The 12,856-nt window shown below is 41.9% G+C and overlaps 1 protein-coding gene across 1 annotated transcript in view; it reads right to left on the bottom strand.

Moving 5' to 3' along the window:
- Positions 1-1,708: 1,708 nt before the first annotated feature.
- The window catches only part of GRPR (gastrin releasing peptide receptor), a 28,192-nt gene continuing 17,044 nt past the window's right edge, over positions 1,709-12,856 (bottom strand). The window contains exons 2-3 of the mRNA XM_061178973.1: positions 3,532-3,883; positions 1,709-2,098 (exon numbers count right to left, since the gene is read on the bottom strand). Of these exons, the coding sequence (XP_061034956.1) occupies positions 1,709-2,098; positions 3,532-3,883 (742 nt within the window). The remainder of the gene's footprint in view (positions 2,099-3,531; positions 3,884-12,856) is intronic.

Raw genomic sequence — 12,856 nt, 5'->3', positions numbered from 1 at the left:
GTCAAGCTAAAAATCTTGGTTCTTTCAGCTATACTACCTGTCTTCTTTTCAAACTGTCCCATGTAATTATGGAGCGCCAGGAAAGCAGGTGTGTACGGTATGTAAGTGCATGTAGCAAACAGAAGTGCAGAGGTTCACTCCAGCTAATACAATTATAAATACAGATCTTTACAACAGTCTTGGTCCCAACTTCTAAAGCTCTGCAGACAGTGAGCACTTCCTTGTATCAAGACACAGAAATCTTATAAAAATCTCATGTGGAAAAGAGAGCTGACTGTTCTATCTCACCTGGATAGAGAAAACCAGAACTAAAACTTAGTGTGTGAGGGCTACACATGAGGGCACATTTGCAGAATTTGGATTTATCTGAAAGTGGGGTAACGCATTTGCAATCTGTCAGAATTGGCCTGTCTCTGAGTCAAGAAAAACTTGATTCAGGGCTTCCAAAGAAAGAGAGTCAAATCCTTTTACTCACTTAGAAAACAAAAAAGATTTAAGTCCAGTATTTTTCTGCACATGGGCTGTTTCATAAATACTCTTCATAAGTAGAAACTTAATGTATCTGTAGCTGTCTTTCAATCAGTTCTTAAAGCTGAGACCTCCCCCCGCAACTTTCTTACACATACTGAGACAGAAGCACATTTTACTAACATTGAATTCATTTCCTGCCGCAGACTTTAGGTAAAGCAGGCATTAAATGTAAACATGTTTCTATTTCCACTCAAATATGATCCCTTTCTTCTCATGTGAAACTACTTCTTCAGCGTAGCAGACAAGGACAGCCAAATAGAAGTAAATACATTTGTCTGAAAACCTATATGCCTAAAATAAATACTATATTTTATGCACTTTTATAAATGTTTGATGAATGGATAGCATGATCAATTTTCCCCGCGAAGGATTTCTCTGATATGGTGGAACCGCACCATGGATGACTGCAACTGGGTAAAAGCAAAAAGGACCTGCATTGAGTTAGAATTCGGAGTGTGAGCTATCACTCCCCAGCCACACCTGGACCTCAATATATGTGTCAGTGTGTTTCGTTGTGTTTTTGCCTTAAAATGATGTGGTGAGTGTTTCTCCTATGTCCTCAGCAATGTCTTTTAAAAACAATCGACACTCAGGGATTTGTTTTAAATTGGCTTCCGGTGTTATCAGCTTGGGGACTGTCCCTTATACATGGGACTCGCCTAGGGTTGACTTTTCATATTACAAGTGTAAAAAAAAGTTCCTTGGTTTGTGATTATAAGTATTCCTGAAAAACGACTCAAATCGTATTCTTAAAGCACTAACTTCTGCTTAAAGAAATGACAAGGTGAAGTCTTTCACAAAGTGGACATTCAGTGTACAATTCCTCTGCTATATAAATCTGGTTGTTCATATAGTTTCTATGACTTAGTTGAGCACATCTGTATGTCAGGGTTTAATGCTTAAAATAATGGTTTCCTATTTGTTCCCTTTTCTAAAAAAGGGAAAGTTTGCTCTGCGTCAGAAGCAGCATTCACAAGTTGAAATGGAAAACACAGGCCTTGATGGGCCTTTCAAACATAATGGTGACCCATTTGGGCCTCTCCCCAAGCCACCCACATCACTCATGAGCCTGCCAAAGGGTCTTCGGAGGGTACAGAGACAACAACAGAGGCGAGGGTTCCTTACCAGCCATAAAGCAAAACCAGGAGTCCCTAGGGGGGCAGGGTCAAGGGTCAGTCTAGACGTACCCCTCGTGACAGACGTTTCCGTTGATGAGGCTGAAGGTGGCCGCGGAGGGGGTGGTGCTCTTGAAGGAGGTCATGCAGGTGGTGCTTCTGCCGGTGCTGTGAGACCGGGTCATCAGGCTGGGCCGGCAACAGAGGAGCTGGGTGTTGAACTGTTTCCTGAAACTCTTGCTCAGCAGGTAGAGGGCAAAGGGGTTCACGCAGGAGTTGGTGAAGGCCAGGAGGCGAGCGCAGATGCTGGTGACGAAGTGGAGCATGGAGGTGTCCACCTCGGAGTAGTGGTAGGAGCGGTACAGGTAGATGACATGGTTGGGGAGCCAGCAGAAGGCAAAGAGGCCCACAAACACCAGCACTGTCTTGGCCAGGCGCTTCCGGGATTCGATCTGAGGAGAGAGTGACACAGAGACAAAGAGGTGGGCAGAGCAGAAGATGGGGAAAATGAATTAGGGAAATGGACGGGCTCACAAGGCCACAGAAAACAAGTTCAATAGTTCGAATGTGCCTCTGAGAGCAGCTCTTTAAACAAAGTTGATTACATGCTTAAGTGGACTGCACAATGAAATTCTAGTAAGTGCCCTCTTTGTCCTCAGGAGGGCATTGGTGCAGTTATCAGCCATATGACTTCATGTCTTTCTTGGCTCCACAGTTAATAATTTCTTCTTCCCTCTGATGCTTAAAAAAGCAGCCAGCTTTGTTCTTCCTCATTCGCCAAACCAAGATAACTGCCTATGATTATTTTTTTTACTCTCAAGTTTTTTCTGGCCTATATAACATAGGAAGGGTCTCAGACAAAAGCGGGCTGAGCATCTCCTTTTTTTCCCAACTCCCTCTGCTACGGCAAGGGGAAACATTGTTCTCTTTAAAGAATCTGGGGTACACTGGATGTTCACCATTGAGAGGTCTTTCAAGCAGGGAGACAGTTTCACTGAGAACTGCCATTTCCCCCCCATAATTGATGAGGGAAAAAAAGAATTTTAGAGGGTGAAGCCTCCAACTGAGTCACCTACACGTTTTAAATGGAGGGAGAGTCTTTCTGCTTTTCCATCATGAATACCACACGATCTACATTTGGACTAGAAGACAAAAACTGATGAAGACGACAAAGCCAGAGCCCCTGGTTTCTACCATTTATACCACAGGATGAAATTATGGGGGTGACAGGGGGATTGGGGAAGGGAGCCTAACGCTTAAGGAGGGCATCCTGCACTCTGGGCCATCTGGGGGTACATGTGTCTCTCTTGTAATCCTCCAACAGCCTTACAATATATGGGTTATTACCCTCATCATGGATAGAAAACTGACTCTCAGAGAGGGTAAGTAAGTCAGGAAGCCTGGATTTGAACTCAAATCAATGTGAACCCATCTTAATCAAACTACTGCTTTTTCTTCAACCAGCCTCGTTTTCCTGCCCTTTCTGCTTTATCACATGTGGTAACCGTCTTCCTACCCAAACAATGTGATTGGAGCTTAAAGAAGTCACATCCCTATGAGCCTCAACATTTTATTTTTTAAAAAACAACAACACATTTTCCAGATTTTTCTCAAAAAGTAACCCATACTCCAAAGCTTTCAGGTTCTCAACACCTCACTAGCCTAGGTCTCTTTAATAAGAGAACAAGATTCTTAAAGAACACCTGCATGCCTAGTCTTCTGAAGCTAGGAGTTCCTGTTTACCATCTGGCCACAGATCACTCACCTCTTCTACTGCAGAATCAGGCAACATGACCACCCAAATACTGAACTTGTCAGTGGAGTCCTAAAGAAACGCAAGGAATCAAATCCCCAAGGAGGAAATGAATCACTCCTAAGCACCCACCTGCTTCTTGACGTGTATATTGCCTTCCACGGGTAGATTGTATGCACTCTGGATCAGATTTTTGGCAATGAAGTAGTAGTAAACAGAGATGATCGACAGCGGGATGATGTAGAAGACCAGGAAGGAAGCCATGGAGTGGATTTTGGGGTGCAGCTCATTAGAGTGTGGGTACGGGGCACAGCTAATGAAGGTCTGGTTGGTGCTTTCCTCGTGGAAGGGATGTAGGTCAGAAAACACAGCCTCTGGGATGGCCAGAAACATGGAGATGATCCAGATCAGTGCAGCTTTGAGGCAGATCTTCATCAGGGCATGAGAGGCCTGGATATCCATTGGCCGGACGATGGCTTTGTACCTGGGGCAGGGAAGAGGGAAGTTGTCTAATACTATTATGGATGCATGGGCCGGGACTAGGGTGAGGCCAGTGAGGGCCCTGAGGTGCAATACTTAAGGAGGTGTTGACTGTCAGGTTCATGCAAGTGCCGACTCTGAACTCACAGTGAGCGCCTCCTTAAATGTTGCCCCCCAAGTACCTGGCTCACCTCATCCTAGTCCTGGCCCTGAAGGATGCTGCTCCCTTCCCCCAGCAGTAATATTCTGCCCACATTCTTTCTTGATTTTAAGAATACTTCTCAGAAAAGCTGAAGCTCCATTTATTTTTCTTCTTAAATCACAGAAATGAATAACAAAGCATGTTTAACAAAGGACGCCGGAACAAGAAGGTTGGCTTTTTTTTTTTTTTTTTTTTTTTTTTGGCAAAGCCTTCATTTTGAGTATTCAAATGCAGTTTAGGAAACCTTTAGTCACTGAGTATTTACATACGCCTCTTTTCTTTTTCAAAGGTTGCAGAACAAATAGTCCGCTGAAAAAGTCATACACAGAAGCATCCCTGTAATTATCAAATTAATCTTTCCCCCGCCCTCCTACTCTCTTTCAGCCTCATCTTCTCTTGCAGTATTTAGGTCCTTCCTGGTTTCTGTGCTACATGTGCCCCTGTCGTGGGTCGAGTGCTCTGGGAATGAGACATTGAGATGAAGTCAGGAGGACACAAAGTTTATTGTTGATGAACACCCGTGGGGAAAGGGAAGGAGGCAGGACTGGGCAGAGGGAGCTGGCAGACCCTGATGCAGGTCTGACAAGGTCTACACCAGCCAAGGTGACCAACCATCCTAGTTTGCCTGGGCATTTCCCAGTTTTAGCACCGAAAGTCCTATGCCCTGGGAAACTTCTCAGTCCCAGTGACCGTGACAGCTGGTCGCCCTACACCAGCCCAATGGGAAGCTCAGGAGCAAAGATTGCCCAATGAAGGGGTCCTGTCTCGGTGGAAGTGGCCAAGCCCTTGTATCACCACCTGGCTTGGTCACTGGCTGGGGCCACCCAAAAAGAAGGTGACCTCAGTTGCTACCTGGTTCTGTCACTAGGCAGGAACTGCCCAAGAAGAGCATGACCATAGCTTGAAAGGTGAAGTGGACCCAGGAGGAGCTGAGAGCTGGACAGCGAGTCTCTTCTTCAAGGGAGGTCTGAGCAGAGCATCTCCATGCCTGCTACAACTCCCCATGCAACGCCTAGCACAGTGGGCCACACACCTATTTTGGGTCCACCTGTTGAGAACCCACTAGAGGATGAGCCTTTGGTGGGCAAAGACTGGGTCTTTTTCTATCGTGGTATCTGCCAGCACTGCGATTTGCACACACTGCACAAACATTTGTTCTACTGCACATGAGCTGCTATAGTGTAGAAGGTGATATGAGTTGGGACCACCGAAATGTGAGGGTGTTCATTGTTGAAAACGCCGTGCTGACACTGGGTTCTGCCTCTGATACTCCTTTATATCGTGGACTTCAGTGAGAGAGGAACAGTTATTTCCACTTATTTCCATGTTGATTAAACCTCCATTGAGTTACCACTCTTGGCTGCACCCTGACTCCTCACTCACTTTCTGCATCCCTCCAGGGAAGGGGGAGTGAGTTTTTTTTTTTTTTTTTAATTTTATTTATTTATTTATTTATTTTTGGCTGTGTTGGGTCTTCGTTTCTGTGCGAGGGCTTTCTCTAGTTGTGGCAAGCGGGGGCCACTCTTCATCGCGGTGCGGGGGCCTCTCACTATCGCGGCCTCTCTTGTTGCGGAGCACAGGCTCCAGACGCGCAGGCTCAGTAATTGTGGCTCACGGGCCCAGTTGCTCCGCGGCATGTGGGATCTTCCCAGACCAGGGCTCGAACCCGTGTCCCCTGCATTAGGAGGCAGATTCTCAACCACTGCGCCACCAGGGAAGCCCGGGAGTGAGTTTTGAGTGGTGAGTTTGGGAAAAAGAACCTGGCATGTGCTTTGGGCTCAGAGAGGCCTGTGCTTATCTAAGTGTCCCTGACAAGGGGAGTAGCATATCTAATATAGGAGATCAGAGTGTCTGCAAGTTCATTATTGCTGGGCACCTAGGTCACATTCTCCAAACAGCTTTATGAGATATAGAAGTAATTATTTTTATTGTCATCTGTCTTATTTCTATATCTAGTTCTCTGTTCCCACTTCAGGTAGGGGAGAAAAGGCGACTATTTATCAGATATCCCCAACACTCCAGAACAACACTGTAGTCCTGCTTCTGTGTGCCCGGGTTTGCTTTTCCGTCCATAATTTGTATTGGTGCATTTAAAACAATTACAGGGACTTCCCTGGCTGTCCAGTGATTAAGACTCCGCGCTTCCAATGCAGGGGAGGGGGGCGGGTTCAATCCCTGGTCCGGGAACTAAGATCCCACTTGCCACACGGCACGGCGAAAAAAACAAAACAAAACAAAAAACAAACAAAAAAAACACTTATTAAAAAAAAAATTTCAAAGGAGGTTCTACTGTCCTGTGGTGCTTTCTCTAGTCACTAGTCATTTCAAACATTTTAATTCCTAGTTTAGAATGTAAGCAAGGAATTGATATTTTTAATGAAAGATATGTGAATATCCTCAGCCAAAGATGTATATGACTAAAGATATCTCTGATAAATCAAATAGAGATAAACTGGTAGTTATGACTTCCATCTGCATTTTCTGGCAGATAGCAGTCACAAGTACCATTAACTCTCCAAGGGAAGGTGATTCCCTCAGGCATGAAGCAGAAACCAGAGCAAATGGCTTACCTCCTTCTCTCTTGGGAGTCTTGTATTCCTAAGTGCAAAATGCCATGGGAACTATTGAGCCACTATTTCAAATTCACAACTTTTAAAACATAAAAGATAGTATAAAATATTTCTTTTATAGTTTTGCCAGAGAAATAATTTGAATCTAAATCTAAATAAGCCTCTAGATCTATGTACCAGTTTTCAAGAAATGTGGGGATAGAAGAACCTGCTAGATGATGCAGTCAGTCAAATCCTGAACTGGAAAATTCTACAGGAATAATGACCCCATTTTTTCAACAAATATATGGCATAAAAGAGCAGAGAAAATGGTTTATAGACTGACTGATATCAGTAGTGCAATATGTAGACTCTTTTTGGATTTTGATCCAAACCAAACAACCATAAAAAGATATTTTGAGACTATTGAAGAAAATCAAATATAGATTTAGTACTGGTGATATCAAGGAATTATTTTTAATGTATTAGGTATAATAGTGGTATTGTGGTTCTGTGCTTTTTAAAAAACTTTATTTATTAAAAACACACCCTAGGACTTCCCTGGTGGCACAGTGGTTAAGAATCCGCCTGCCAACGCAGGGGACACGGGTTTGAGCTCTGGTCCGGGAAGATCCCACATGTTGCGGAGCAACTAAGCCCATGTGCCACAACTACTGAGCCTGCACTCTAGAGCCCATGAGCCACAACTACTGAAGCCCGCGCACCTAGAGCCCGTGCTCCGCAATAAGAGAAGCCACCGCAATGAGAAGCCCGCGCACCGCAACGAAGACCCAACGCAGCCAAAAAAACCCCAAAAAACCAAAAACGTACCCTAAAATATTTATCAGTGAAATAATATAATGTCTAGGGTTTGCTTTAAAATATTCAGATATATTCATATATCATTTGTACAATTAAAAAATAAGTAAAAATGCATTGCAAACAGTTTTCTATTATGGAATATTCATAAAATATCAAAGAAATTACAGAAATCCCATTTACTAAGCTCTTGCCTTGTGCCAAGCAGAGAATAGCATCGACATGATCTCATTTATGTTCCAGACAACTCCAACAGGTAGGTGCTATTATCCCCACTCTACAGGCAACAAATTGAAGCTCAGATGGTTTCAGAGGTGGTGAAGTCAATATTCAATTTAGGACCAGCTCTTTTCAGGATAGTACAGCTCTTTCAGAAGAAAGCTTTGGGCAAATCCTTCCTAGAGATAGAAAAATAGACCAGCCATTTCCCAAATGTGTACGGAACATACCAACTGTTCCCTGGAAGTCTAATGGTTCTATAGAGCTTGGAACATAGCAGTCTATATCTTCTGGTTTGGGCTGCTCTGCCTGGAGCTCCCAATGAAGGGAGACCCCACTGGGCGGTTCTCGTTTAAGAGTGATGACTGGTTGGACTAGGATGGATACTCAATAATCAAAACCAGCCAATAAACTGCCTGGCCAACTACCAAAGAGTCTCTCTTTCTCTTAAGCATTTAAACTGAAAAACTGAGAGGATGTAGTTAGTCAATCATAGATGCTGGAAATAAAATATTATGATGTCGAGGAAGGGATCAGTGCAAGATGAATAAGCAAAGTAGGTAGAGTGAGACAAAGAGAATGAGGCAGATATAAAAGCAGAAGAAGCTGAGATGATGTGGCTCTAAGTCATACAGAGGGTCCTTGGTTCCTGGCCCACAAACTACTTTTGAACGTCCAAGAGGTGTTCTGTTATAATCTTACAATTCTCCCGTTCCCTTTTCACTTGAGTTAGTTTAAGTGGCAACCATTCTTTGTCAACAAAAGAGCCTTATTTAGAACAATTAGACATGGTGGTCATTTAAAGCCATCATCAGATTTTATTTCCAGGATCATTTCGCATAGATTATCCCCCCCTTGTGGTCCTTTGAAAGAAAGAGCTGTCAACTTTCGATTGTACTCAAGAGAGAGACTAGTCTATGTCCTATTCTTAAATTCGCCATCACTTTCTTGCCTCCACCCTTTCTTCATGCCTGATTCCAGAAGTCTCCATTCATCTGAAGCCTGTCCTTCCAAATTCCAGCTTATAAGTATCATCTTGAAGCTTTTGCTTATCAATCTAGGCCTCGATAATTCCCGTTCCTTCTCCCAACCTGTCTAATTTTACTCTTCTCGTGTTACGCTTACTCTGCACTACCTTGAATTGCTTGCTAGCTTTCCATGGACATGTCTTTTCTACCTGACTTTCTCATAAGTTCCTGAGGTCAGAAGCTTATATCTTCTCCTCTTCTCTTCTTTCTGTATTACTGAAAATGCTCCAGGTCCCCTGTTCCGCTTACCACTTATTTCAAAGTAGAGGCTCAGCAAATACTTGCTAATCAATTAAGATTAATAATATGTGACTTGCAGATGTGTCTTTTATTTTCAACTTCTCATAAAAAAGTGACAGCAGATTCACTTTCGCACACCTAGTAAGAGTCATTCTTCCACAGACTGACCAATTCACTCCTCTGACAATATGGGGCCAAAGACAATTGCTTCCCACTTCTGAAAACATCCGTGCTTCATTTTTCTTATGCAAACACCGGAAAGGTCAAAAACATTCTCTGTGCAAGATTAACATGTCAAAGGGATTCTTGGCAAGTAGAAGTAGCTGGCTTCCACACCCAGGGTTGGAAACCTTTGCCCACAGAAAGGTATGTCTTTTATTCAAACACGGGCAGTTTGTTTAGTTTTAAGGATCCAGCATTTCAGCCCTTATTTGTTCATAATTACCTACCAAAGTCTGTAGGAATTGTTGAACAACAATATTTTAAAACCTCCATTACAATCCTAATGCACGCTACCTGGAGAGGACTGAGGTGAAGAGAAAACGAAATGAACTAAATGTTCTCTAGGGTAATTGACACATTGTCGGCATTTAAATTAGAATCCTAATACCTAATAAGATTTGACAAGACTATTAAACATTGGCTTTATTTTCTCCTGAGAATAACACCAAGAACTTTTCTGAAGAAATGTGAGGCAATTATTAGCTGGTTTGTAAAATGACTATAGTCCAGAGCAATGGAGTCTTATCTCCTTTGAGCTATTATGCTGCAAATGGAGAGTTTGCTGGTCCTTGGTGCCCATCCAACCGTTATCTTTAGTTATGTAACAGATTACAGTCATCCTTTTCTGTTCTTCTCTCTGGGCCAAATAACTCCAATGCTCTTTTTCACTCCTTCTTAATATACTCCAGTTTCCTCAGGACTCTAATGTGAATTTGGAAGCAGAGAGACCTAGTTCCTAATGGTGATTCTACCCACTAGCTTTATGATCTTGGACAAATCACAGACTCCTTGCACCTCAGTATTCTCATCCCTGAACAGGACATAATTCCTGCAACCTTCAATGTAATAACTGATTCAAGCAAAAATAATAGAACCACTGAGGGAGAGGTTTTAGGGGAAGAAGATATACACATAGTCTCAAAGAGTTTCCCCACAGATTACTATTTAATTACAAAGGGAAAATGCACCTTTATGTTGGGGAGGTCCAGAGGTCACCCCTCTAATCAAGTGGTCAAACCCAGGGCGAACTTCTCCATTAGGCAGGCACGGGTCTGGGGCCCATGATACCTTTAGAGGCTCGGGAAAATGTTTTAATTTCTTTTAAAATCAGGAAAAAAAATGAACATAATCCACCTTGGATTATATTTATCTTTGTGCCAATACAACTATAAAATATAATTTTTTATATGTTTTTTGGAGAAAGGATCCCATAAAGGTAAAAGTGCAAAGGGCCCAGGAAATTCATAATGTGGCCCTGATCAAACTTAGCATCACTGATAGCAGGACAATCTGCAATGCTGTGCCTCCTATGCAATGCAATGGGAAGGACATAACATTGCCTACGCAGTGTTCTTGTTTCCAATTTTTAACCTGAATCTACTATGAAGAAACAATCAGACAAATCCACTTCTGGCACATTCGACAAGATAACTGGCTTGGATTCATCAAAACAGTCAACATCATTGTTTTAGAAGAATGTAGGGGAGCTACTATTCTACCTTAAAGGAGATTAAAGAGATATAACAAGTAATCTTTTTCACAATATGTCATATGTCAAATTATTATGTTATACACCTTAAACTTATACAATGTTATGTGTCAATTATATCATAATAAAACCGGAAAAAAAGAGATATAATAACCAAATGCAATGCATGTGCCTTGATTTGGTCCTGCATTTAGGGGGCAAAAAAAGCTATAAAAGACATTTTGGGGACAATGGAGGAAATTTGATCATGGATTACATATTACTTGGTATTAAGGAATTATTGTTAATTTCATTGGGTATGATAACAGCATTGGGGTTATGTAGAAGAGTGTCCTTGTTCTTAGGAAATACACAAACATACTTAGAAGTGAAAGGTCAGGATGTTTGTACCTTACTTTCCAGAGTTCAGCAAAAAGAAACAAAACAAACAAACAAATATATATACTAGAGAGATATATAATTATTATATACTTTACATATATATATGCTACAAAGAGAGCAAGAACAAAATCTAGGAAATGTTCATTGTGGAATGTGGGTGGGTATTATACAAGAGTTCATAAACAGGTTGGGGAGAAAACTTACTCTAAAATATAGAATTTTTAAAAGATGAGCAAGTAGTAAAATAATAATCTTAAAATAATGTGGTATATATTTTATTAACAGTAAATGCTGTTGTCATCGGAAAAACTTTATTATAATTATAATTTCAATGGGATTGAATGTGTCATATCTGATTAGCACCTCTACCAGGAATGAGGGAAGTGTCTTCTCTGTTATGTTCATATTGTTCTCTTGGAGTTGCAATTTTAGTATCATCTACAATCTGTGGGGTTTTGTTTTGCTCTGTTTGGTTTTGGCAGGAATATTTTTAAGCTAATGTTCATTTAGGGAGGTTAATTAAAACTAGATCATGCACAAGCAGATGTCAGTCTGTAATGCCTCTCCATTAGCTGAAAGTGCAGGGAAGAGTAAGGTCATTGTTGAGACTTGTACATGGCGGGAACCCCACTCCTGCTGCCTGAGCTGCACATGACAAGGGATCCTCTGACGTGGACTCAGTGACAGGGTGAGCCTCAATTTGGATACTACACAGTATTAACTTTTAATTCATCCTTATTTTTAAATAAAAATCAAAATAAGTTGAAGTGAACTCCACTTTGGGGTCCATTGTCCCAGAACACACTTTCTAGAAAATTTAGCTAAGGTTTGAGGGAGTTTTCTAAGGGTCTGCAGTGAAGACCTTCTTGTCTCCGGAAGAGGGGCGCTTAAAACTCAGACCAAGACAGAGGATCAAGATCCACGTTACAAAGTGTACTCATAATTTTTCTTTTTCTTATTTTCTTCAGAGAGATCCAGATACAGATTGTGGATCCACGCAGGACCACCTCTGAGTAAAATCCTGAAGTTACATCTTTGTGAATCAAAATTTCCCCTCCATTGTGTTCTCCCCCTGTAGGAGCCCGCTGTCTCCCTGCTTTGAGGAAGGGAGTGTGTATCAGTCATTTGCTCTTTAGTATGGATTCAAGTCAATGAGATCACCTTCCTGTATGTAGAGTTCTACCTCTGATTATGTAAGGAAGGCTCTGTTTCCCAATCAAGGTATTTTTGTTTATTCCTCCATCCAGCAGATGGAAGAGACATTTGGGGTGCAATGGCTGCAGGCAGTTAGACTTCTAAATATTTACTTTCTTCAAAGGCTTACTCTGTAACTATCATGTGGGGATTTCTTTCTTGTAACAGATTGCCGAGGAACAAGACCATTCTGTACCTGGGTTTCAATTAGATTGATTCTGTTAAAAACAACAACAATAATAATAGCTAAAACTTATTGGAGACTTCCTATGGATCAGGTAACTAAGCTATGAATTTTGTTTAAAATGTTGCTTTTTATCCTCACAACAATTCTATGTGGCAGGTACTAATATTATTGCTCTTTTACAGATGAGGGAAATGAGGCGAAGTAAGTTTTCCACGGCCACCAGTGCTAAGCATTGGAAACAAGATTTGAGCCCATGCAGGCTGTCCCCTAAGCCTCTACCACCAGGCCCTACTGCTTCCTATAATGATGGTCCTGTGGTTGACCAGGCAACCTGGGCTTTCTAGTGTAGGGGAAGAAAAATCATTTTCCCTCTGCCCTTCTTGGTTCTTGACTAAGACCCCGTACAATAAAAGGCAGCTTAACAGGAGAAAAACAAACAAGTTTAAT

The sequence above is a fragment of the Eubalaena glacialis genome, chromosome X, assembly GCF_028564815.1.
Source record: "Eubalaena glacialis isolate mEubGla1 chromosome X, mEubGla1.1.hap2.+ XY, whole genome shotgun sequence".
Lineage (NCBI taxonomy): Eukaryota > Metazoa > Chordata > Mammalia > Artiodactyla > Balaenidae > Eubalaena > Eubalaena glacialis.
This window is presented reverse-complemented; position numbering and strand designations above follow the sequence as displayed.